The following is a 26998-nucleotide window of genomic DNA, read 5'->3' on the forward strand; positions in this document are numbered from 1 at the left end:
TGCCTTGGCTCTTAGGTGCATTCTGTCAAACCACTTAATCTTCCTGCAATCAGATTTCATATCTCTTTTACTTTTTTGGGGAAAGGATGTGTGGATGAGAGATTCATATCAGGAAGTCTAGATTCAGTCTGGCTGTTAGGCTAACTGACACAGTCATCTCAGGCAGCAGGTTAAAGTGCTATGAAACAGTAACAACTTGATAGTTATTTAAGTTGTAACAATTATATTTCTACTGTTGTAGAGAGAGATCGGGCACTCATTAGTAGATTAGTAGATTGGTGAGACTGAAAAAACAGTGAGGCTTTTGTACTTTTAAAGTTGTGGGAAAGAGAATTTCAACAGATATAGTTTATTATGCAAGCTACGACTGCTGAAATTCCCTCTGCTATTAAAAGTACAGAGCTCTGTGCTGTTCATGTGGTTATCCTGTTTGTGAGATTCTCTCTTTTAGGTGCCAAAATATCTTGACTGCCCTTGGGTCTCTTTGGGTCTCATGCCAGGGGAAAAGTGGGGTATTAAATAAATAACTAAGGTTTCTGTTTCACAATGTCACCATAAATTAAAATCAACTTGATAGCACATAACAACATAAAATTATGGGAACATTCCCTTTTCTTATTACTTCCTGACAGAGCTGTTCGACAGTGGTATATACTACCCTGAAGTGTGTTGGATTCTCCTTCTTTGGAAGTTTTTCAGTTATTCATTCCTGCATGGCAGGGGGTTGGGTTGGATAGTCCTTGTGGTCTCTTCCAACTCTGGAGATTATCGCATCCAGGAATCCCAGCAGGAGAGACCCGGGATCTAAAAGACGAAAATGGATGTTATTACATTTACCCATGTCTGGGCTGTAGGCAGCCCATATCCACTTGGGCAGCCCATCTGCAACCCAGACTTCTCCCACAGCATTTTCAAGAGCAGGAAAATCTTGAATGGATATGGGCTGCCTACAGCCCAGATATAAGTAAATGTGATAAAATCCATTTTCATCTTTTAGATCCCATGTCTCTCCCACTAAGATTCCTGAGTGTGATAATCTCCTTTATGCTTTGATAATTCTGCAAACCTACGATTCTGAGGTTAACCTTTACAAACATTACATTCCTTTGTTTCTCATGTGCTACTGCCATAGGTTTGAGGGTCAGGTGTAGTGTTTGATCAGGTGCAAATATTTGACATTGGGAGCAGCAAAGTAGGGTATTCCTAACAGGTCTTTCCCAGCTTTAATGCTGCGTAGAAAAGGGCATTTTAATAGATCTACCTTGTATGACAGGGTAAATCTGCTGAAATTTCCTTATCACATAACACTGACAAACACTCTTGCCATTTACATCTGGCCATCTTAATCAGTATACCCAGAAATCTGCTGCAGTTCTCCAAAGTGCATTTGTGGTGTCATCTACAGATAAAAGTAGACCAAATTTATAAGGATGGCCACTTTTTCCCATTATGAACATGCCATTGGGTATTGTTCTCTCACTCCTTACTCCATTTGTGCGGTGCGTGCACAAGTACGGATGCAGTTCTTCACCATTTTTTTTCTTGAAAGAATCAGTGGGTAGTTTTAGCAATGTTCTTCCTCCTGCAAATAAAGTTTTGTTGAAAAATGGTGTTTTCTTAACAAAGCAACCACAGGAAAATTTTATGTAGAATAAGTGCCAGGATTCTTGTCATGTATTTTATAAGAAACATGTATTTCAACAATTTTTTTTGGAATATTTTTAAATGTTGTTTCCAACCTTAGCCTGGAGCCAACACAAAGTAACTGACAGAAAATTCCAAAATTAGCAAGTATTTTGCATAATATTCAAAGAAGTCTGGTTGGATTGGGGAACAAAGGTCATGGCAACCTGAAGCCTATTTAGCATGTGTTAGCCTAGTCTTTCCTTTATTAGATGAGTACTTTAATGAGTCAGTTCTCCGAACTAAAATTGGGAATTGTTTTGTTATTTCGCTCCCAACCCTGCCAATTTTAAGCTACCAGCTTCCTGGCATAATTGTAATGAGGTTATGTTCATGTTCTCCATTTTGTGGAAAGTTTTAAAGTCTTCCCCCCACCCCCAACCTCTGCACAGGATATGGAAGGAGGGGCTGTGCTTACTTGCTTGCCTCACACTCTGCACTGCTGACCTGTGTGTACTGTCTGGGTCTAGTGCCAATCAGAAAAGTGTCCCAAGTGTGTATTTTATGTCCACAAACATTTTGCAATTCTGGCATGTTCCTTGCTAATGGAAGCACTCCACTCATGTGTCTCTGCTTTACTTGCCTGTAACTTTGGCTGTGATGCCTTCTAACCTTTTTACTTTGTACCCCCACAGTGGCAGCCTGTAGGCAAGGACTAGGCAAAGTGCAGTCTGTATATCCATGATGGAAACTTGTAGCAATGTGGCTGCTAATCCTAATTAATGATTTAGAAGCATCAGATCTCAAAATCAGGGTTTGCAAAAAGACATTTGCTGTTTGCACTACAATTCCCAGAATGTTTCAGCCCCCATGCCTGTATCATAACTCTCCTTACTTGTTTTTCTAAACCTGAAAACCCCCACTTTTCTCCACTGGGGACCTGCCTTAAGCACTTTATTATTTTGGTTGACCTTTTCTGCTTCATTTGCACCAGTACAGTATCTTTTTTTAAAAAAAGTTCCAGTGACCAAGAAGCCATATGTGAAGGTACTTCACTAAGTGCCAGCGTTGTGCAGTTGTATGAGTGTTGAACATAGACTCTGTGAGACAAGGGTTCAAATCCCCATTCAGACATGGAAACCCACTGGGCATGTCTCACTCTCTTAGCCTCAGAGAATGGCAATGGCAATGGCAAACCCTCTTTGAACAAAATGTGCCATGAAAACCTCATGGCACATTTTAGGATTGCTGTTAAGTTGGAAGAGACTTAAGGTACACAACAACAAACAAGAATCAAAATTGTATACAATTATTTTAATTATGTCTGTACTATACACTTGTATAAAGGCATTATGGTTTTGAAAGTTCTCCATTCTATATTTATCTAAATGGAATTTGTCTTTTCTACAGCAGCCACTTACTAAGTTGACATTTACACAAACTCTTTCCCAATAACAAGATCTTTTCCCTGGTAGTCAGGAGTAGCTCCAGTTCAATTATCTTACATTTAAATCTAGAGGATCCACTCCTCCACCCCTCCAGGATCTGCCATTCAAAATTCAAATGGTAACTCTAGTTTACTACTAGTTTACTAAGTTGATCCAAATCCAGAGTTTGGAAATGTAACTTCTTTGGACTTTAACCCTCAGAATCCTGCAGGCAGCAAGCTTCCTGACAAACTGCACAATTAACTTGTTTCTAGTCCTAAACCTGTAATGCTCTCTCAAGTTACAGGTTTATTGCTTGTGATTGTCTTTGGAATCATTAAGATGTTATGATATGATAGTATACTGAATTTCATAATGTTTTTTCAAGATATCCTCTCCCTCTGAAAAGTTGATAACCTGAAAGCATTGATCTTTCTTCACCTTTGTGTGAAATACTTCTTGTTATTCCCACTTTTCATGATGGGGCAGGTAATATTAGAGGCTAATGCATAAACTCACCAAATTAACTTTCTCAGTGTTTATCATATTAGAGACCTTGGAAAATAGTATGTTGTTTGTTTTAGGCCAAGGACATTGACTCCCATGGTTATCTCCCCTGGCAGTGAGGGACCATTAACAACACATGGTAATCTTTAAGAGTAAGAAGATGGCTTTATCATCTAAGAGATATGGCAGGGTAAGAAAACTAAGGTGCTTTACAGACCACACAAAAGGGTGGTCTGCTGCTGCCCTTGTTTGCTGCATGAGGGAACCACAGCAGACAAACCGCGCGGCTGCCCCGTGCAGCAAAAAGAAGCCGCAAAAAGTGGCTTTTTTCCCAGCACTGTTATGATGCTGCAAGGCGCCAATGGCGCACTTGCGGCATCATCTAGGCATCCATCGCATCAAAATGGTGGCGCCCATGTGTATAGGGCGCCGCCATTTTTATGCCGTTACATGCGAGGGGCAAGGTGCATCAGGAAGTGCCTTTGCGTGTAATGACGGCGGCCAAAAGACCCCTTCTATATAGCGCCTAAGTCTACAAGCCAAGTAAGAAACTGTCACATAGTATCTAGAAGACTGGATATACCAACTGTGCTGTCCTAAATTTGGTTACTTGGACAAAAGTCCCATGGAATTCAGGGGAACATGTTGCCCTTCAGATGTTTGACTGTGCTTGCTGGGTTATAGGCAGTGAGATCAGTGGGAAATCCAATCTACCTGCAGAGGACTAAATCAGGATAGTAGTTTCCAATTAACATGTGTTAATTGGCTTACTAAGAGCCCAGGAGAATACAAGCATGGTGCAGTGAGGAGAACAGGATTTGAGTGTCTGCTCAGCCATTTAAACCCACTGGGGGACCTTGGGCAGGTCAAACATTCTCAGCCTTAGAGAAAAGCAATAGCAAACCTCCTCTGAATAAAGCAATCTCTATGATAGTGTTGCTGTAGGTTAGAGTCAACTTGAAAGTACATAACAACAACAAAATCTCAGGATGTCTGAGTTATAAAGGACAGTTTTGTGAATAGCACCATGGCCCTTATTATAATTTAATTGCCACTATCAGTAACCTTTCATTTCTTTTCCCTCAGACTTCCCAACTATTTACCCCCCACCATGGGAACTGTAACACTCAGGCCTGAAATACTGGGTAACACTTTATGTACTTGATGAAGCAGTGGCATCACTAGGAGGTGAGGCCCACACCAGGAGAGGGGTGACACCCAGTGTGGTCCTCCTCCTGCTGCACCCCGGCTGGTGTTGCTGTGGTGGTGGAGGTCCCCTCACGAGGAAACCTCCACAGTGGTGGTGAAGAAGAGGGCTGAGCATACCCTTTTGGCCACCCCCTGGCAACCCCCTGCACTGGGTGACACTAGGGGTGGGGACACCACTGTGATGCAATGCTGTATGAAAGCTCATATAGTATTATAATAGATCTGTTAAAGGTGCTACAGGAGTCTTCTTTATTATTATTTTTTAGATTGTACGCCACTGGCAGGTTTTATTATTCTTATCGATTTTATCCATTCTACGTACAGCACTATGCAAATTTACAGCGCTTTATAAATAAAATATAATCATAATCATAATCATGTAGCATTGTGCAAAGGGCTCTAAAATGTTATTTCATTCATTCTCACAATAACATTGTGTGATAGTTCATTTTTATTGTGCGACTTGAAATCCACCCACTTGTACCATGGCAGAGTACAGCTCAATAGACCAGAGCTGAGAGCTTTCAGTAACCACAGCTTATCCTTCCACTGGGACACTCCCATTTGCATCATTTTTGTCAAGGATATGTTCTAACCTGTATGGTTCAAATATTTACTAGCACTTCCTGTCCTTTCCACTTATTTCATCTGTTAAGGCTGTAATCAACTGCAGAAACAGATGCACTGTTTTCCACTGTAGTAGGTCAGCAGAGCATTCTCATAAGAAAGGCTGATTTGTGCATTGTGGTTTCTCCATTCTGCTGTTTGAGCAGGTTGTTCCAAAACGTTTGTGATGGGATGGAGAAAGTGCTTTGTGGGCAAGTTTCTACCAGACAAGCACTAGCATGTCTCCCAAAAGATATATGGGAGGGACTGCTTTACCAGAGTCAAATGGCATCACTCTCTAGACTACAATTCCATCTCACTAGACCTTCAAAGTCTGGCCAGAGAAAGTGGAAGGGGACTCTTTCACACAATGCTTTCAGAAATTCTGGAAGCACTGACTAATTGTGTTAAACTAGATCCCATACTGAATTTGCATAATGGAGGAAGCATCATTTCAAATATGTGCTCATCCATATAGGTAAATGAAGACATGGGAAAATCACTGTTTACTGATAGTCTAGCCTACATCATATCACTGTTGTTTTTTTACTGGAAAAATCCTATGACACTTTGAATTATATGAAGGAACTGAGGGATATAAAGTAGTTAATAAACACAGCATTTATTTTCAGCTTGTAAATACTGCTGTTGCTACACTGCAGAATTAATACAGTCTGACATCGCTTTAACTGTCATGGCTTCATCCTGTGGAATCCTGGGATTTGTAGTTTGTTGTGGCACCAGAGCTTTCTGACAGAGAAGGCTAAATATCTCACAAAAGTACAAATCCCAGAATTCCATAGTATTGAGCCGTAGCAGTTAAAGTGGTGTCAACCTGCATTAATTCTGCAGTATAAATGCAGTTAGAGAGATGGAAACAAGTTGAACTTAACCAAACAGCAGTTATTTGAAGATAATGAAGAAATGGCAACAACTTATATAAACATTAATATTATAAGGTCAGAGTTTGAAAGAGCAGTCTTTTTAGTCTTTAGAACCTGCCAGTATTTTACTGGGAGTTAAGGCTGCTTCCTTTGCAATAACTTAAGGTTGCACTATGCTTTTATTTTAACAACTGAATATTTTATTTTGTGTTCATTACATTACATTTCATTTCAAACATTTCCCTGAAATCTTTCAGGACAAAGTCCTATCAAGGCAGCTCAGTCATATTATAATTACGCACACACATGCATACACACACAGACCCCAATGTGATAAAAACATAGAGATTTTGTTAATCCTTGCTGTCATTGAATTTCTACTTGGAAGAAGATTGTTACATTAGGGATTATTTCAAAGGTGTGATCCCTCACCTGAAACCTGAAAAGTTTCAGTGTATTTTACAGTGTCAAGAATTCTACCATCATAGCCTTTGCCTTGTACTGCTTAACATGTAGGGCATACCCATGCTTTAACACGCAGAGTAGCAGCATTGACTGAAGAAGAAGTATAATGGCACGGAGCTGAAGTGCTCAGCATTCTGGAGGTTTCTTGAGTCTATTTGTTGTTATGTGCCTTGAATTTGACATATGGTGACCTGCCACAGGATTTTCTTGGCAAGATTTATTCAAAGATTTGCCACTGCCTTCCTCTTAGGATAGAAGAGTGTAACTTGTTCAACATCACAAAATAGGTTTCCATGCCTAAGTGGGGATTTGATCCCTGGTTTCTCAGAATCCTAGCCTAAAAGTCAGACCTACACCATCGATCTTGAGTCTACATATATTCTACATGGGTTAGCAGGACTTGACAAAGTCACTGTGCTGTCTGAGCCAAAGGACAAGATGACAGCCCTTCCTCTTGTGGTATAAGCAGACACTGTCTGGACTGCCAGTTGACTCTCACTTCAGTTATTAGCAATGAGATAGCACCCTTCCACTGGGGTAGAGGACAGTAGGCCAGTTTAAGGGAAGGTTATTTAGTAAACACAGCACTATTCTCCAAGACAGGAAACACCTAGGAGGCTTGTCAAGAATAACCATGAGACTCCTACTATCCCCCATCTTTGAGACGGTTGCCTCACTGTCTAATACTAGAATCAGTCCATGGGCTGGATTCTAACTATTTTTCACTCAGGTATCAAGCACTGCAGTAATATGAGCTTTGAAAGCTGAAATTGCTAGATATACGACATTATGAAAAGAACTGACCTTAAGTTTTAGTTCTTTTCCTAATGTCTTAGATCTAGCAATTTCAGCTTTCAAAGGTTATATTATTGTAGTGCTTGATATATACAGTTCCTGCACGTGCCACGTGTCTCAAGGTACTTGGCCCTGGCACATCGATTAATTGTTTGTGTACAAAAGGTACCTGCTGTTACTGATACCTTGATGTCCTCAAACGTTCCTTACTTTTATTATTAAATCAGCTAATAAATCTGTGTTCCAGCCAGCAACAAAAAAGTTACAATGACAATTAAACTGCAAAGTCCACTGCTCATAAACAGATTGTGCCAGTTTTCTTGCATAGCACCTCTTAAAAGTGTCTGGTTATAAATCAGACAATGAATCTGACCCCTCTAGACACAACTGAAATCATTATGACATTCAGAGCGAAAATCAATCTTAACATTGCTGAGGGTACTCAAGGCAAGATTGCAAACAGTTGTTTCCCTACTACATCTGCAAACTGGGAACATACCAAGCAAATTCTTTTCATTTAAGTGAGGCTTGGTCTTTATCAGCATTCTGGAGAAGGGCTCTCTAGTACCTTGCCTAGGTACACTGAAATTGAAAAACAAAGTTTCTATTGACATTATGCCAGTAGTTAACAATTTGTTTCAAGCTGGGACTGAGACAAGATTATGTGGTTATGTGACATGACAGATTTTGATTGTAGGGCACAGGAGGGAATCTCACAGCCTTTCAGGTGATGTTGAATTGCAACTCCCAGAATTCCTCACCACTGGCTATCTTGGCTAGAGTGGCTGCAAATTGTAGTCCAAAAGTGTCTGGAGGGCCACACTTTGCTCACTACTGATTTAGAGTGATGGGCAAGATCTGGAGAGACTCGAGGTGTGTCAACACTGTACAAATAATGTAGTTTGATACTACTTCAGTGCTATAGCTCCATTTTATGAAATCCTGGGATTTGTAGTTTTAGAAGGTCTTTAGCCTTCTCTGCCAGAGTGTGAACATGCCTCACAAAACCAGAAACCCCAGGATTCTGCCATGGCAATTAAAATGGTGTCAAACTGCATTATCTCTACAGTTTAGATGCACTTCAGACTCAATTCCCATTTGCTCTTGAAGCTTCTAGCTCTCAGCTGAACCTATTTTACACGCTTTTTGTGAGAATACAATGGTGGGAGAGCACCATGTATTCTAACCTGAACCCCTGGGGCAAAGGGCCAGCTAAAAATGTTATACATTGTATCCATTTCTTTGTATATTATCTTGAGCATCATGGCTGGGCTAGCTAGGTCTGTTGGGACTTGTCATCCAACAACATCTGGAAGGATGCATGATTTCTGCACTGCTGTAGTGAGATGACTTAAGGATTTATATTATAGCTGGTGAAGTTGAACTAGAGTGTGAGTTCTAACCAGTACTGTTAGCCTGTGATTTTAACATGAGAGGGTACCGTATATACTTGACTACAAGTTGATTTCATGTATAAGTTGAGGGCAAGTTTTGGGACCAAAGTTATGGATATTAGTGTGGCTAAGGGATAAGTCAAGGGTAAAACTTTCAGGCTCTTTAGGTCCATGGTGGTTCTTCAGCATTTCCCTGACAGTGGACCGAGGATGTTTCTCTGCCGCAGTGAGGAAACACCAAAGAGCACCAGTTGCAGCCATTTTTTTTCTTGGAGTGGGGTTAAACAGTCACAGGTGCCCTCTGCCCCTTCAGTCCCATGAAGAAACCTACTGTTACAGTAAACTCTACATGGAATGGAAGCTCTTTACTGTTGGTCAGTCCATGGTTGTCTGCAGCGGCTGGCTTGTCTTCTCAAAGAAGGCGAGGAGGAGGCAGGAGTGAAGAGCCAGTTGCAGGAGAGCCAAATGTAAAAGGAACTAAGGCAGGCAGGGAGAGAAAGTGTGTCTCTGTGTGTGTGCGCATGCATGCTGGACTAGGGAAAGTGGGGAGGAAGATGTGTGTGTGTGTGTGTGTGTGTGTGTGTGTGTGTGTGTGTGAATGTGTGTTTGTGACTGTACAACCCCTGAACTAGACAAGGTAATTTTCTCCAACTTTAAGGAAAATTTGGGGCTTTAACAGTGGTGCATAAAAGGGAATTGGTGAAATAAACATCTAATATTCCCTTTATGACTTGGAAATTCAATAGTTAACGGTCTTCTTTCACAGGATAGATTAGACATACATGGAAAGGTGTGAGAATTCTATTTTGGATCTTTTTTATACTGAGACTAGATGCTATATTTATATCAGAATTAGGCACATAAAAATAAAGTCTTGTGTAACCTGGCTTTAATGGATGACCTTGTTCTGAGCTGAGTTAAGCCTGCTCACGTTGCCAATCCTTCATATAGTACTTACTCTGTTTTTTGGGAAGCACAAATATCATCTGAGATCCTGTTTGATATGTGTCAAATCCAGCAGTTAACAACTCCATTAATAGCTCAGAGGAAGGTTATGAAAAGGTCCAGCCTGAGCAGATGGTTATTGACAGCCTAGGACTAGAGGACAAGAAGACAAAAATATTTGACCTTGGAGTGCCCGAAATAAGCTTTAAAAGTTTCTCATGCATACATGATGGGTTTTTCATGCTAGAGGAAGCAGGAAGAAAGGGGATTTTTGCTGAGATATTGCCATTCTTCCTTGGCCTTAGTTTATTATGTATGCACCCATCTCTCTTTTTATGAAAAGATGTGAGAAGCTGGTAGAGGCTCTGCATATGTGTGTGTGTTCATGCTGTCAGCCCAATATTCTCTGCATGAGTAGAATGGCTTTCTTTCACTTCCAATGCCACTTTGAATAAGGAGGTTATGTACAAATAAAACAACTAATATACACCCAAGAAGAAACCTTTCTTTCTTTCTTTCTTTCTTTCTTTCTTTCTTTCTTTCTTTCTCTCTCTCTCTCTCTCTCTTCTAAGAGCTCAGTCAGCTACTTGCTTTGAGTTATATTTACTGCAGGCTTACTGACAGAATGCACAAACAACCACATCCTACATACAAAGCCATCATATTAGCTTGCATTAACACTGTGCTTTTCTAAAGGATGAAATGCCACATTCTTCCATCTGTCAAGTACATTTTCTCACCTTGACACATGCTCATGTTTATTTGCAAAGCATGTAAAAAGCTTGTTGACTGGGCATGTTAATTATGCCCAATCTGTGGTGGATTATAAAAACAGAGAGATCAGTCAATAGAGAATATAGACAGATATGCCCACATGATTTGGGCATGCTTAGTAAATACTAATACTAGTAATAGTAGAATAATCACACTGTCATCCACTTGCACAGTCTGCATCTAATAGTTTTCCTGTCCAAATCTGTGTTCTGTTTCTCCAAGCACACATAGTTATACACCATTTTCTGTATCAGAACTGGTGTAGTTCCAGACTTCCCCAAGAGTTCTTTCAATGTCAAAAACTAATGCACATTATTGCTATAGCAATAATTATCCAGCCGATGATACACAGGACAAAAGTAATGCAGCCATTTTGCTGATGGGTCTAGCAGTTGATGGTATAATTGGGCCACCAACTATATACTGTGACCAGGAATGAGTTCCCCATTGCTGGCTGTAAGGGAAGCCTGGGTTGGGGAGCATGCTCCCCTCTTTGCCCCCAGGAAAGGTAGATAGAGTAACTCCAAGAGTTATATAGCATAGCACAAAATGTGCAAGTATGACCAATCTTTTCCTTCCTCCATCAGCTGTGAGTACTCTATGACTGTCTTCAACAGAGGGAAATTCATTCCTCCAGTCCATTCCCAGCTTTTATATATTTTCCTAGTTTCAAACTGCCAAGCTAATGCAAAAAGTATCAGACATTATCCCTAATACAAACACCACTGGGCATAGGGTTGCCATAGTTGGCGAACTGAAAACCGGGACAAATGTAGGACAAGGTTTAAAAATGTAGGACCTTTTTTTTTAAATTTCCTAGACAGGAAATTTAAAAAAAAAGGTCCTACATTTTTAAACCTTGTCCCCTCCTCCTTCCCGGCCTGGGAGGAAGCCTCGGCCGGCTCCCAGGCCGGGAAGGAGGGCGAGGGCCGCCCCTCATCGCGGCCATCGCCGCGGTGGGAAGCGGCCTCCTCCTCCTCCTCCCTGGCCTTGCTGGGGCCCAGGAGGGAGCGTCTCCGCAGCTGGAGCTCCAACCGCGGAGAGCCCTCCCAGGCCTCAGCAAGGCCTTGGAGCCGCCGCGGCAGCTGAGGTGGCCGCGGTGGGCGGGGCCGTCCTGGTTTAGGCGCCAAACCGGACCGGGACCGGGACGGCACCGCCCAAAACGGGACTGTCCCGCCGGGGGGCGAGATATGGCAACCCTAACTGGGCAGCTGTTAATGTTTGGCTATGGTGCCAACAAGGACTCCAGAAAACATCTGCTTAGTGATGGAGGCTCAGTTCACTACACATTATAAAATATATGCTACTCATGGATGTCCAATGCATGTTTACTCAGAAGTCACTGTGGTTGGTGCATGTTATTCCCCTATGATTGTGCTTAAGACTGAAGCCATTTTGACTAGCATGCCATAATTATTGTGAGCTCAGGTTGCCCACTCTTTTACAGTAAGACTCCTGGGCACTTCATGATTCATAGAAGTTCAGAAGTAGAAGCCTCATGATCAGTAGCAGTTCAGCTTGTGAAGTTTTCCCCATTACTATATGTCACTGTTAAGAAAAGCGTATCAGTCCATAGCATGGAAAGTTAGAATCTTGTTTCAAATCTTCACTTCCAACTTTCTGAGATATTAAAAAAATAATATACAGTATTATAAAAGTGGTACTTCTTTGGAAATTTAGTATTTGACTTCATAAAGGAAAATTCTTTTTAGCTGTTTTTAAATGAATCTTTCTCATGGTTGCTTATTTGAAATTCTTCAGAAATGTGTACACCAACTAGCCAGAAAAAAAAACTATTGTGTACTTACTGTTCTACTCTGTTTTTCTTCTGTGATTTTGGTGGAGATCTGCCACACAGATATAAGCAGTGTTGTTTTTCATGGCCTGCAGCTAAATATTATCACCTGTTAACTGATGTAGATCAAATTGCTGTTAAAAGGACACCTACAGCAGTCAGGTCAGAAGCTGGAAAACTTCCACAGATATATTTTTCAAAAGCAATACTGCTACCCTTGATTTTGCATTTTCCAGAAGAGGGAACAAGGGTATCTAGCTAGGGGTGATTAAGGAGTGTGTGTGTGTGGGGAGCACGTTGCAGCTATATCAGTTTGTGTCCAAGGTGGTCATATGCAACGGGAAGCTTGCTATTCTGAACAACTGCAGAATGAAGATCTTCAGATTTTTCATGGATTTTGTGGGACAGCAGTGATGATGAGAGAAGAAGACTCAATTGCATACGCAGGATATTGCTCACAGTTCTTTAGACTCAAGTAGAGTGGGCCACTGGGGTTTGGTTCCAGGACTCTTTGCAGATACCAAAATCTGTGGATGTTCAAGACCCATTAAATACAGTGGATAGTGAAATGGTAATCTTTATATAAAATGGTAAAATCATTTTTTAAAAATATTTTCAAGCCATGGATGCTTTGATCTATGGACAAAGAATCCATGGATACAGAGGCTGACTGTAAAAGTGTTTTCAACCTTTTCCATTAGAGGTCAGATAGAAGGCATGGGGTGTCATTATGGTACAGACTGCCGGCTTGTGGCAGCCTGGGGCCAAGTCTAGGTTTCCGGAGCATGCAGCATCTGCACTCTCCGGAATCCTAGCATATATGGATGGTGCCATCTTTACGCAGCACTGTCTATACAGTGCATATGTCCATGATGCAAGCACAGTGCAGCATCCACACCTCCGGGCACTGCACTTCTGTCATGGATACATCACAGTGCGCCAATGGCACACTGATGACGGCATCCATGCGTGCCAAGAACACATTTTTTCGGGGTTCATTTTACTCAGGAGGGGCGCTGCATGGTTTGGCTGCTGCAGCGTCCCTCAGCAGTAGAAAGGAGCGGCTGCAGACCCTTTCAGGGGGGTCTGTGCAGCCCCATATTACCAATTATGGGATGTTCTTCTTTGCCAGAGGCAGAAACCTTGGATTTCCCCCCTAATTAGATGCTGCTTGATGGAGTGGTTTGAGTGTTGGACTAGGACTTTGAGAGTCCAGGGCTTACAACCCAGCTCAGTCATGGAAATCCACTAGGTGACCTTGGGCACTCAGTCTTAGAGGAAGGCCACAGTAACTCTCCTCTGAATAAATCTTGTTAAAAACACATACACCCTAGGATAGGATCACCATAAGTTGAAATCAGCTTTAAGACACATAACAACAATGGAATGGGTGAGTGAGAATACTTTTCTCTCAGATCTTTAACTGAAGAAAATAAGAATCAATATACAAATGTTTGCAGCACTGAGGCCTATGTGGTCTTACTGCTAGCTTGTATTAAGAAACCTAGGATCTACTCAAACTAGAAAATGCAACATAGTTTATTTGATATAATCTACACCCTACCATTGCTACAAGTACTCATGGAGAATTGAGATATTCAGAGTATTTATTCTAGGGATCAAGATGAAGACATAAGGGTGGAATAGCAGCAGACTTCTCCCAGAGTTAGTCTAAGACAATTTGATGCCTGAAATAAACTAGTAAGCAGTGCTTCTGTGCTTCCCTTTCCCCAAAGAAATCAAGGTCCATATTATGCAAGGGTGGTCAATTTATTTTGGCACCAACATGAAGCAACAAAATACAATAAAAATGAAATAACTGACAGTTTTGGGGTAGTACAGACCGGCACTTTGTGCCGGCCTGACTGCATGCTAGGGTTGAACTAGGGCTGAGTGTTTACACACTCAAAGCCCTAGTTCCACTACACGTGCCCCATTATGGTGCACACCCATCCACACGGGGTGCACCATTATGTTGCATCGTTGGTGCAGTGCCCAAACCATGCAGTGCCCATCATGGCACGCAAATGCCACTATGGTGCCCCTTCCAGGAAGCTGCTTACAGCAGCTTTTTTTTGCTCCCAAGAGGGAGTGGATAGTTGCTGTGGTGTGTGGTTCCCGTGGCAGTGATCTGGGGCTAAAAGTGGTGGCATTTAGCCACCCATCTGTTGAGCCCCTTTCTGTCTTTTCAAGACACTCAATATCAACTGTCTGTTAGTAGGACTAGTAGTGACTTCACTTTTATGGCTGTAATTGGAATTATAAATAACCACCAGATTAGCAGTTGAGGGCAGTGGGATAGTCTTGGGTGTCAGGCATGGTCTCATGATAGATGGCTTAGTCTTTGACCTTCATGTCATTTCCTAACATCCAATATTTGGGACTTGAGGCAGCTGCCTTCCTTTGCCTAATGTTAGGGAAGGTCCTTGAGGAGCAGAACCTGAAGCAAAGATGCTGCTGGTCTCACTGTAAATGTATCCATTATTTCTGAAATGAACTCATAACGCTCTTCAAGTAATGCTGAAATTATAGTTTTACTGTCACGATTCACAAACTCAAAAACTCAATTTAGATTCAGACCATGCTTTCCAGAAACATGAGTGGTTTCCATAAAATAAGTACCCTGGTAGAGTGTGTTACTGAACAAAATATGCATTAATTTAACTTTTATTTGTTGTTGAAGAAATCATAAGACTACAGATTTTATGATATAGTGCAATCTTAACATAAGAGAAAACTTCAGTTTGTCAATATCCATAGCTTATATTGCACTTGAAAATGAGAAAGCAATGAATGATGAATATGGAACTGGGCACATTTCAAAAAAGGCATGGATTTTCCCATGAAAATCCATTTTCTCAGACCATGAAATAAACTGGAGGGTGCTGACTCATCTCCTTAATAGGCGACTCAACTCCTTGATATCTAGCCAAAGGGGCATATGACTAAGGATCAAGATACCAGTAGTATACAGTTGGCCCTTCTTATACACTGATTTTTTATACACGGATTCAAGCATACATGGTTTGAAAATGTTCCAAAAAAGGATAAATTTACCTTGATGTTCAATTTTTTATTAGGGACACCATTTTGCTATGTCATTATACTTAATGGGACTTGAGCATACACGGATTTTGTTATACACGGGAGATCTTGGAACCAAACCCCAGCGTATAACAAGGGTCCACTGTATAGAGTTGCCACTTATACATTGCTCCCTGCCAAAATAAGGGAAGGAAGGAAGGAAGGAAGGAAGGATTCATTCCATAGTTTGGATGAGTTGCTTCCCCTTCTATATATTTTTTTAGTTACATGATCTCCATTCCTGTGACCTATGGCTTGTGTGCTGTGGGGACAAATACTCCATGAATGCCTACTTTCACGATCAGCAACTTTTCTCTATCCACTAAAACTCAACCTGTCCTTATTCCCAGAGAGGCACCAGGATTTGCACATTCATTTATCTTAAAGGCCAATATTCAATATGTTTGGCAAGCAGGCCCTTTGATAAAGCTCTTCTAAAGCAGCTTGACCCAGAGCAGAGCCAAAATGAAAGCCACAGCTTCATTTTGCTGGCCAGTGATTCTGTCTGGCCTGAAGAACTTTGAGACACACACGTCTTCTTGCAAATAATTGTTTCAATAATGGGCAAACTTTCCTTTTAGGCAATGCAACATTACACAATTTGCTCAGTTCAGCAAACAGCCCATATGTTTGCTTCCAATGTTAATTTTAGCTTTCAAAAATAATGAAAAAAGAGAGAGCAAGATTTCAACACTGCAGTAGGCTGCCTCATGCAATAATCAGAGTCCAAGTGTTTCCCAGTCCAAGCATGGTTGTATCAAAATTCAGCTGGCAGAGCATTTAGCAAAGCTGCTCTTTCAGAAGACTGTGGCCTTCATTTGATCCTGTGCAAGACTCTGCTGGAATTGCAGATGACCCTTTACACAGTAAGTAGCACTAACCAAAAGTGATCAAGATTTTGAAGAGATACAGCTTAAAGAGACAGTATAAGAGAAAGACAGTGTTATTTCAGTATGTATCCTCTTATAATTCTTTCAGAAAAAACTGTTTATTGAGGATGGGAGAAAGATAGAAAATTCCTTTTTCAGCTGCTTTTAAAATGTCCCAGGACTTTATCACACCAGCCTGCTGTCCTGCCACAACTACACTAGTTGAAGAATGGAAGCATACTGATTTGGCATCATCTCTTATCACCCTTTACCCCCTGTGATTTATTTTCCACATGGCCAAATGCTACCTTCCAAGAGGAAGGGCATAAATGAGCCATTGTCACTGCCACGTGCCTTCCAAAGCTGGCTACTGTATGAATGTGCACACAAAAGCCAGGTTTGGGAGGCAATTGGCAGCCATGATCACCCCTTTTCCCTGCTCCCAAAGTGTAGGGCTGCTGTGTGCACATTCACATAGCAGCCCCACACATATGATCATGGCTGTCAACTGCCTCCTCAGGCAGACAGCTGTATGAAGGTGCACATAGCATCTGGCTTTGGGAAGCTTTTGGCAGACACAGTCACTGCAAGGAGGAGAGTGGAGGGTGGAGGAGCAGAATCACACCCACCCACACCATGTGACTTCCTGAGAATCAGAACTGCAGCAGAAGGGACCCACTGCACAAATACAGTAATGGAACAGCATGAGATGAGTGACCGGTGCATACCATTTGCTCCTACCCAGGGACCTTTCCTTGCCCCCAGCTGCCACCGGAGGGACAGCTGGGGGCAGGGAAGGGTCCAAGAGGAAGAGGAACAGCAGATGCCTATTTCTCTTCTGCCCCAGGGACCTTTCTCTGCTTCCAGATGCCTCCGGAGGGACAACTGGGGGCAGAGAGAAGGGCAGGGGGGAGGAGCAACCAGCGCACGCCCATTGCCCCCCCGGACCTTTACTGGCTTCTAGCTGTCTCTCAGAGACAACTGGAGGCCCGGGAAAGGGTGAGGGGAGAAGTCCTGTCCCTAAAGCCTGCCCCTGGACGGTGGAAGTCTTACCCCTGGAAAGCAGAAGCCCCACCCCCAGCACCGGATACTACCCAGCGCTGAGGGAAAAAAAAATATTTTGGGCACGTGGCCCCCAAAAGGTTTGCCATCACTGACTAAGACCTTTATCACACTAGCAGGCAAACAGGATTTAAATGAGAGTTAAACTAGAGAACACTAGGAAATGCCTGACATTTCTTGGTTTTCTGTAGTTTAACTCTCATTTAAATCCTGTTTGCCCACTAGTGTGATAATGCTCATAGAATCTCAGTCATGCAAGCTTCCTTCCTGTAAACCAGAGATGGGCAAGGTGTGCCCCTAGGACTGCATCTGGCCCCTAAACTATTTTTGTGGCCAGCCACCTGGAAGTCCCCAGGAGAGGCCATTCAATTTTTAAAAAGGTTGCACTCCCTGTACTATTTAACGTGAATAAATACCCTAGTTTTTAAAACCACTAGTGGCTTCTGCCCACTATTTTGTTTTCTTTTTGAGAGTCTATGCCAGTCCCCAGAATTGCCCCTCCCAACCCACCCCATCTTCCTATATCTGATAAAACTTTCTCAAAGCTTACAATTTTTGCTAGGTAAAAGGGCTGTTTATTGCATGTATGATATCACTGACAGAGTTACTTGAAGCATCTCCACTTGCATGTTCCACTTACTGCTTGTGTAACATCTGAAAAGAACTGTGGCAGCTTCACTTGGTTCATGGAATGGTTGCATATGGAACATAGATTATGGTAGCAGTGTGCAAAGTCCAGTCTTGCTAAATCCATCCCCATGTTGAGTGCCAAATCCTATTTACATCTCTTTAACATAGCAGGGATGCTAGGTCATAAACTATGTTCTAGCTCTATGTTCTGACTCTTGTACTCTCATTCTCTCTCTCGCAAGTGGATTTACTCAAGTTTTGGTATAAGGAAGCCATAGTACGTCTATAGTTGAGCTCATAGGGTGGGGCAGCTCTGATAATAAATTCAAAAGAGTTTGGGGAAGATTATGCCAGATGAAATATTCCTGTAGTGAATATAATTGTGTTTAGTCTTGCAGTTTTTAACTATGACTTCATTGTTTGTGCTTGCAAAAATATAGCAGCAAGTTTTGTTAGGCAGTAAGAAGTTGAAGAGGGGGCTAAATGCCCTAAAGGCCTCTGATCCCATCAAAACCTTGGAAACTAAGCAGGATCAGCCCTGGTTAGTACCGTATTTGGATAAAATACTGCCAATGAATACCAGGTGCTGTAGGCTATATGTCAGAGGAAGGCAATGGCAAAACCATCTCTGACTATTGCTTGTCTAAGAAAACCCAATGAAACTCATGAAGTCTCTGGCTGCATTCACATTGCAGAAATAATCTGGTTTGACACTGCTTTAACTGCCATGGCTCCATAATATGGAATTCTAGGAATAGTAGTTGGTTGAAGTACCAGAGTGAAGACCCCAAAGCAGGACTCCAAAGCAGGAGGCAAAAAAGGGGATTAGCAATACTGCTCATATAATAAAAGGAGAAATGCAAAAGGTACCATTGTAATACCAGCAACTGTTCCAAGTACAGTATATCCTCCATTTTCGCGGAGTTCAAGTCCGCAGTCTCGGTCCTTCATGGACTGGCAATCTGGGGGTGTGTGTGTTAAAATTATTATTATTATTATTATTATTATTATTATTGCTTTATTTATATAGCACTGTAGAAAATGGTGCACATACGGCCATTCAAGCCAATGGGGCTTGAATATCTGCGAATTTCCATTTTTGCAGGGGAGGGGGCGGAACAGATCCCCGTGAAAATGGAGGGACAACTGTATAGTAAAACAAACAAACAACTTTTTTTAAAGCAAAGAGAAAGACCATTGTGAAAAAGCCCTTGGTTTATTCTCCTGATGCCTTTAGAAGAGAGGTGAGCAACTGTGGAAGGCTAGGAGGCATTTTCATATGTTTTGGATTTCAAAAAAGGCCTATCCTGAGTCTAAATTGGCCCAGGGGCTGCAAAATGTGGTGGAAGTGCAACCCATCCCCTCTAACTGAAATTTTGGAGCATTTTAAGGTAATTTGTTTTTGAAAAAAATTGGACAACTTGTTTTTTATCTGTGAAGGGGCCCGTTGAGCCTCCAAAAGTTGTGCATATTGGATCCACACCCCTTGGATTACCTCTAGGGGCACTCTGAAAAACAAAAATGCAAAAATATTGTTGACACCTAGGGGCACTGGGCCCACAAAAACAGCCCTAGGGAGTTGCAAGCAGGCCACACTATGCCCTCCCCTCTTTAGAAGCATTCTTAACAATAGCAATAGCAATAGCAAGTACATTTCCATACCGCTTATCAGTGCACTTAAGCACTCACTAAGTGGTTTACAAAGTGTAAGCTAACTGCCCCCAACAAGCTGGGTACTCATTTTAGCGACCTTGGAAGGATGCAAGCCTGAGCCCTTTTGCTGGTACTGAACTCACAACCTTGCAGTTTGTGAGTGAGTGGCTGCAGTACAGGCATTTAACCACTGTGCCGCCAGGGCTACTCTAAACTTCTTGAAGTATCATTGTTTTCCTTCCCGTTTTGTATTTTATAATGATTTAACTACTCATAAATAATTTCAGCACAGTGTGTGGGTGTGTATGTGTATGTGTCCTGATACAGGGTATAAATAATACCAAAATGTATTAATACAGAGAGTAGATGAATATATTATTGGAAGCATATTTTTAAATAACTAACAATGCATGCTATTGTAATAATAATATAATAGTGGCAGGGAGCAGCATGCCTGTGCCGATTCTAGGGTTCCAGAGCACTCACCAATTGCATGCTCTGAACCCTAGTCCATCTGGACTCCTTCTTCATGGCGGCCTCCTGTCCACACAGCGGCCACCATGGTGACATCACCACCGCACAGCGGCTGGATGTCACTTCCAGGAAGCGGCATCATGGCAGCGCCCTTTTCCCTTTATGGTGCCGCAAAAAAGAAGCTGCTTAGAGTGGCTTCTTTTTGGCAGTGCATCGGTGCTGTACGGTGCGGCTTCTCCCCAGTGCTGCACAGGGGAAAGATGGGCGGTATGGGCCATAGTATTCTTCTTTCTGCCGCACCTTGCTACGTGCGTGTCTCAAGGAAGACTTGCTAAAATGTATAATAAGGGCTTCTCTGCTGCCTCATTGTGGCTTTGCTTGACCTATCTTGTTTGAGTGGTTGTTTGGCAAGTTGGGAATGAAGTCTTTTTAAGCTGTTTCTGTGTGCACAGCCCTTTAGGGATTGCCTAGTTGGTCTTGCTTCTTGAATTACTCACTCAGGCTAAGGGATGAATTTTGCTCTGCTTGACTTTCCACCTAGTAACCTTTCACCTACTGAGGTTGCTTACTTTGTTGCTTGCTTTTGGGAGAGGATGCTGAGAGGGCCCTTAGGCTCAAACTATTTTGAGATTTAGATAAAGGCATGTTGTTTGCCCAAATAAAACAGCACACAGGACAATGCTGACTAATACTGTGGTGTTGGGTATTTGTCACTAACCTTTTTGAATCCATGGCAAATATTATTACGGTCAACGTTTGTGCTGCAATAAAGAGTTTCAGTAAGCAGAAGGTGCTCATTTAATCTCAAAACAGAAAACAAGAAGTCAGGATGTACCGTTCTCCCCTCTGTATTTAGGCATACCGCTGGTGGATCTGAAGTTGGATAAATGCAAATTGGCCTTGTGAGAAACCTGTGAAGAAATTTGTTTTTCAGTGTCATTTACTTGACTGTATGCAGGGGATCTTTTATAGGGTTGCCAGACTTCAGGGAATAGGTTTGAGTATGAGGGACTGACCTCACTTTTCCAGTTCTCAGAATGAAAGGGAGAAATCTCAGGGCAAGAACACTACTATGAAAGGGCTGTGCATGTATTCCCCATTTGTCAGACTTGATGTATTTTGTTTGAATGGTATGCTCTGTGTCTCATAGCTTGAGTCCAAGAGCATACTCAAGTTACGAACCTAAGATTTCAAGGAGAGTGGAACCTCATGAAGTCTGATCTGACTATTGACTGACCAGGAATATTTCTGCCTTGCTTAGACTAAGTCTCAATGTGTTTGCCTTCATTCAATCCATTACTGGTGGTGGCAGGCACCAGTTTAGAACCAAGACACCTTTCTTGGAATGATATGGAAAGGAGAGATGGAGTTGGGTGTCATCAATGTAAAGGTGACACCTGACCCCAAAACTTCCAACAACTTGTCCTAGCAGTTTCATGTGTTGAAGAGCATAGGGAACAAAACTGGACCTTGGGGGATCCTGCAGACTAATGGCCATGAAATCAAACAGGACTTCTCCAGCAGCACCTTCTGAGTTCACCTCTCCCAAGAGGGACTGGAACCACTGTAAGACAATACATCTAGCTCCCGTCCAAAGAAGGATATCATGGCCAATGGTATAAAAAGCGATGCAAACCAGCGACGCAAACCAGGAAGGAGCTCCGAAATGGAGCTCCTTTCTGCTCCGCGCAAAGGGCGCATTAAGCGCCCTCGCGCGGAGCAACAATGTCACATCTGCGCCGCCCCATATAGAAGCGGCACGGTCGTGACGTCATCATGGCAGCCCCCATGTGGAAGAGGCGTCGCCATTTTGTATGGACTCAGTCCGTACTAGTGTTAGGGGGGTGCGGAAGCACCGCCCCGTCCTAACCCTAGTACGGACTGAGTCTGTACTTAAAGGCCCGTGTGTAACGGGCCTAGGGATCCTTTTGACATCCTCAGGCTGCAGAAACTGAAATATATTTGGCAACATTTTCAGGCTGCAGAAACTGAAATATATTTGACAACATCGGAAAAAGCAGAAATCAAGATTATTTCTATAGACCTGTATCAGCCAGGGCATCCAAGTCAGAATGGATATGAGCAATTTTTGCTTCCAAAGATCTGCTTTCTTTGTTCTTAATTCATTTATGTGGAAAAGTGGAATTTATATGGAGTGGCCTGGTTTGTCACAGATCCCATATGCAAATATGTACTCTGTATGTGACATTGGTATGCACTATGTATTATGTCCTGGCTACAAGCTGTATCTTTTAGTCCATCTGATCTCTCTTTCTGAGTCTATTCCTCATACTGTAGTGTTCTGTTTCTGGCATTGGGGAAGCATAGGGGCAGCTAGAACATATATTTGCTAACAGATAACCTTCTTCTCCAAACTGCAATAATCTAATCTTTATACCATTGAATAACCCAGGAAGATGGGCAGAGTATCTAACTGATACTGGATTTTAAAAAATGTAATGAATATTTCAATTCAACAAACTATTATTTTCTAAAGCATGTGCATCCCATTTCCTGGGCAGCTTAATCTAATTGTTCCTTTTTGTTTATTTTCAGTGGCAACTGAAATGTTGCCGGTGTGATTCCAGAACCCCTCACGCGTTCAACAGTCATCGGGTGGAAAATGTCCTCTCTTCTGCTGGATCCATGAGATGGTGGCAGTCCCAGAATGGTAAACCTTTGTTGTGATTAGGGTACTTTCAGGAGGAAAAAGAAGCTGAAACCACCCTGATGTGGACGTGCTGTAAGATGGTGTCTGGCTTGGAAATTTTATGATAGGAGTGATGTGCTGAAAGGGGCCAAGGGTTGTGTGGATCCAGCAAACAGAGTTTGGATTTGAGTAGATAAAATGCAAAGAGGAAATGGATGACCTGACAGACAGGAAAAGTCTTTTGTTTTCTCAACCTCCATGACCTGCTGCTCTGACAACTGTCCTTTCTGTCTCCTCACAGATGTGAATCATGTCTCTCTCCAACTAGATCTGGATAAGAAGTTTCAGCTGCATAGTATCCTGCTAGACTTTATGGTATGTGTAATACTATCATGTTAGTATCCGGGTTTACAAATTTTGATTCAGGTGATTTTAGCAAGTCATAGAGACTTCTATGAGAATCTTAATTTGCACACGTATTAGGCTGCCTAACAAAGCAGAACAGCTAGACTCTTTCTGAAATAAATGCAGTGGGTTGAAACCAGCCTAAATTAGTTGAACTGAAGTTCCTTTCAAAGCAGTATGACAAGTTAGGCACGACTTAAATCTGACTGATATCAGTGAGAATGATGTTCTGCTTATTTATCTTGGATGCAATGTGTTCTATTAAAGTTTAAAAACAAACAAAGAGCCTCTACAGACAGACTGTAATGGAGAGCACGCCCAGCTGACCAATCAGAAGGCAGATGAGGGCCAGCCAATAGCATGTAGGCTGGAATTTTTGAAGATTCCGAACTGACAGTTGGGGAGTCAGTTGGAACTGGAACAGTTTGGAACGGCAGTTAGGGTTTAGAATCTTGGGGAGAGGGGACTGAGGTCCAGAAGTTCCTGAGGGAATGTGTTAGTTAGGGGCTGGAATCCTGAGAGGGAGGGTTCCAGGGCTCAAGAAGGACGGTTAGGGGTAGAGTCCAAGTGAGAAAAGGGCTCCCTACCGTTTCACTGCCAGACCTCTAGAAAAGGGAGAGGCTTGAGTGTGAGATCCTGTGGGGTATGGTTAGCCTTGGTGGCTGAGTTAAGAGAAGGACTTGCCTAAAGAGAGACAGAAAAGTCCCTATGTAATTGAGAAATACTTGGGAAAAGTGAAGTGACTAGAGTCGAGTCAATGAATATAAATGTAACTAAGTAACCTGTGCCTGAACTAGCTGTGACATCATATCATTCAGTTCAAGGGAAAGTTGTTCAACCGTTTTGTTTAATAAAGTTTATATTTTGGTTTACATAAAAGCTTGTCAGTCATACATCTCAGCTCCACGCTACTATATAAAGAAAAGACCCTACTGCCGGCCCTTAAAAAGAGGGTAGTCATTACAAAATTGGTGGCAGCAATAAGGAAAGAAGGGTAACCGTTACACAGACCAAAATAAAGCAGCTTTGGGTCACTTTGGAGATATGCTCTTTAAATGATGCATGCGTCCTAAGAGGCTGGAAGATGCACCAAAGCCATGTTCCAGTCCTAAGGACTGGACCACAGCTTTGGCGCAGCTTCTGGCTTCTTAAGATGCGTGTATCATTTAAACAGCATACCCCCAAAGTGACCCAAAGCAGCTTTATTTTGGTCTGTCTGTATGGGCCCAAAGAAAACAAAAAAGTAGGAGAGAAATATGAGAGAGAGAGAGAGAGAGAGAGAGAGAGAGCTTAGATAGGAGATATTTAGAGACATGGCATGATAAAGTAGTTTAAGTATTACATGAGGACTCCTGGAAACCAAAGTTTGAATTCCTGCTTTGCCCTGGAAACCCACTGGGTGAATCTGGGCAAGTCACAGCCTGTCAGTCTCAGCAGAAGACAGTGGCAAATCCCCTATGATTAAATCTTGCCAAGAAAATCTTGTGATAATATAATAATAATAATAATAATAATAATAATAATAATAATAATAATAATAATAATAATATTTATTTGTATACCACCCTCTGGCAAACCAATCCGGGCGGTTAACAACAGTAAAATATAAAATATGACAATTAAAAACACTTTATCCCTCCCCCCTTAAGACAGTATTAAACAGTATAACATATTAAAACACAATATCAATGCATAAAACAACAATTAAAAACTAAAAACCCTGATATCCCTCTGTTGATCCTCAACCATCACTAAGATGGGGCCACGGGAGGAATGAGGGAATCAGGGGACCTGGGCCGGGATGGTTAATCTGGAAAGGCCTGCCGGAAGAGATCCGTCTTGACCGCTTTTTTAAAGCTGTCTAATGATGTTATCTGACGGATCTCATCTGGCAGGTCGTTCCAGAGTTTGGGGGCGACAGCAGAGAACGCCCTCTGGGAGGTCGCCGCAAGCCTAGATTTTAAAGGCTGTAGTAAGTTCCTCCCAGAGGACTGGAGAGCGCGGGGAGGATTGTACGGGAGGAGGCAGTCCCTAAGATAGCTTGGACCCAAGCCATTTAGGGCTTTAAAGGTGATAACCAACACCTTGTACTGGGCCCGGAAGCTGATAGGCAGCCAGTGGAGGGACCTCAAAACCGGAGTAATGTGGTCCCTCCTAGATGTTCCTGAGACAAGCCTGGCTGCCATATTTTGAATCAGCTGTAATTTCCGAGTCAAGCACAGGGGTAGCCCCATGTAGAGTGCATTACAGAAGTCAAGGCGTGAGGTTACCAGCGCGTGCACAACCGTCTCGAGATCCCTTACTTCCAGAAAAGGGCGCAGCTGGCGTATCAGCCGAAGCTGATAACAGGCACTCCTGACTGTCGCATTTACCTGATTTGTCATCAGGAGCGATGAGTCAAGGAGCACCCCCAGACTGCGAACACAGTCGCTGGAGGAGAGTGTGACCCCATCCAGGACTGGAGGTTGCAACCCAATTCTTGGTTTCGGGGCCGCTACCATGAGCACCTCCGTCTTGTCTGGATTCAGTTTCAATCTGTTTTTCCTCATCCAGCCCATTACCGCCTGAAGACATTCATTGAGAGAAGAGATGCCATCGGAATTCGAGGCCGATGAACGAGATACAGAGAAATAGATTTGGGTGTCATCAGCTTACTGATAACACCCAGCACCATGACTCTGTATTATCTCACCCAGAGGCTTCATATAGATGTTAAATAACATCGGGGACAAAATAGCCCCCTGAGGAACCCCACAAGTGAGGTACCTCTTACTGGAGCTACAGTCCCCGAGTAGCACCCTCTGAGACCTGCCCGAGAGGAAGGACCGGAACCACTGCAAAGCAGTGCCCCCGATACCTAACCCCCTCAGGCGGTCCTGATAGATTTGCCTTAGGATCACCATAAGTCAGAAATAACTTGAAAGCACAGAACAATATGAGAAAATATTGCAGACCTGAGAGTGCTAGTAAAGGCAAAACTGTTAGGTAGATAAGAAGGAACACATATTATGTTGCCAAACGTTTGGATTATTTTTAGAAAAAAGGTTTGGAAGTCCTCATGCTGAAACTAGAGCCTCTGCAGGGCACAGAGTGAACCCACACATTTCCATCTTTCCAACACCAAACTGGAGACAGCATACTTGAATGTAAGGACAGCCACTGACCACGAATGATGGGAGAATCAGGATGGATACAAAGTGCATCTTTGCACAGCACACATATAAACTATGGAATTCATTGCCACAAGATGTTGAAGCATCTGCCAAACTGGATTGTTTTAAATGAGCATTAGATAAATTTATGGAAGTTAGGACATACCCTCCAACATTTCACAAATAAAAACAGGAACAACAGCAGAGTGTTGTCAAGATGCTAAAGGTTATTAATAAAGAAAAATACATAAACTAGGAGAACCTGCAGCAGTTTACTTTTGCCTTTGTTTACTGGAAATGGCAAGACTCTGTCCCCTCCTCTCCTCTTTCCCTGCTGAGCGAATAGAGTGCAAACTGCTTTTGTACTTTGAACTCAGTTTTCAGCAACTGAAACAAGCTGAAACAACTGAAGCAATGGGGGAGAGTAGAAGAGAGAGAAACTGGTAAATTTTAAAAGCAGCTGAAGAAGGGAACGAAGAGGCTTAACTAGGACTGTCTCAACCAAATTGAGACAATTGCATGATATGTTATGATGATCAATAGGTACCAGTCAGAATGGTTATTTATCACCTCTAGTATTAGAAACCTCTGAATG

At 42.4% G+C, this 26998-nt stretch overlaps 1 protein-coding gene across 1 annotated transcript in view; it reads left to right on the plus strand.

The window, feature by feature from the left end:
* The window catches only part of LAMB3 (laminin subunit beta 3), an 80829-nt gene that overhangs the window by 6853 nt on the left and 46978 nt on the right, over positions 1-26998 (plus strand). The window contains 2 exon segments of the mRNA XM_042465414.1: positions 22753-22867; positions 23148-23221. Coding sequence (XP_042321348.1) covers positions 22753-22867; positions 23148-23221 — 189 coding nt within the window.

The sequence above is a fragment of the Sceloporus undulatus genome, chromosome 4 (assembly GCF_019175285.1).
Source record: "Sceloporus undulatus isolate JIND9_A2432 ecotype Alabama chromosome 4, SceUnd_v1.1, whole genome shotgun sequence".
NCBI classification, from domain to species: Eukaryota; Metazoa; Chordata; class Lepidosauria; order Squamata; family Phrynosomatidae; genus Sceloporus; species Sceloporus undulatus.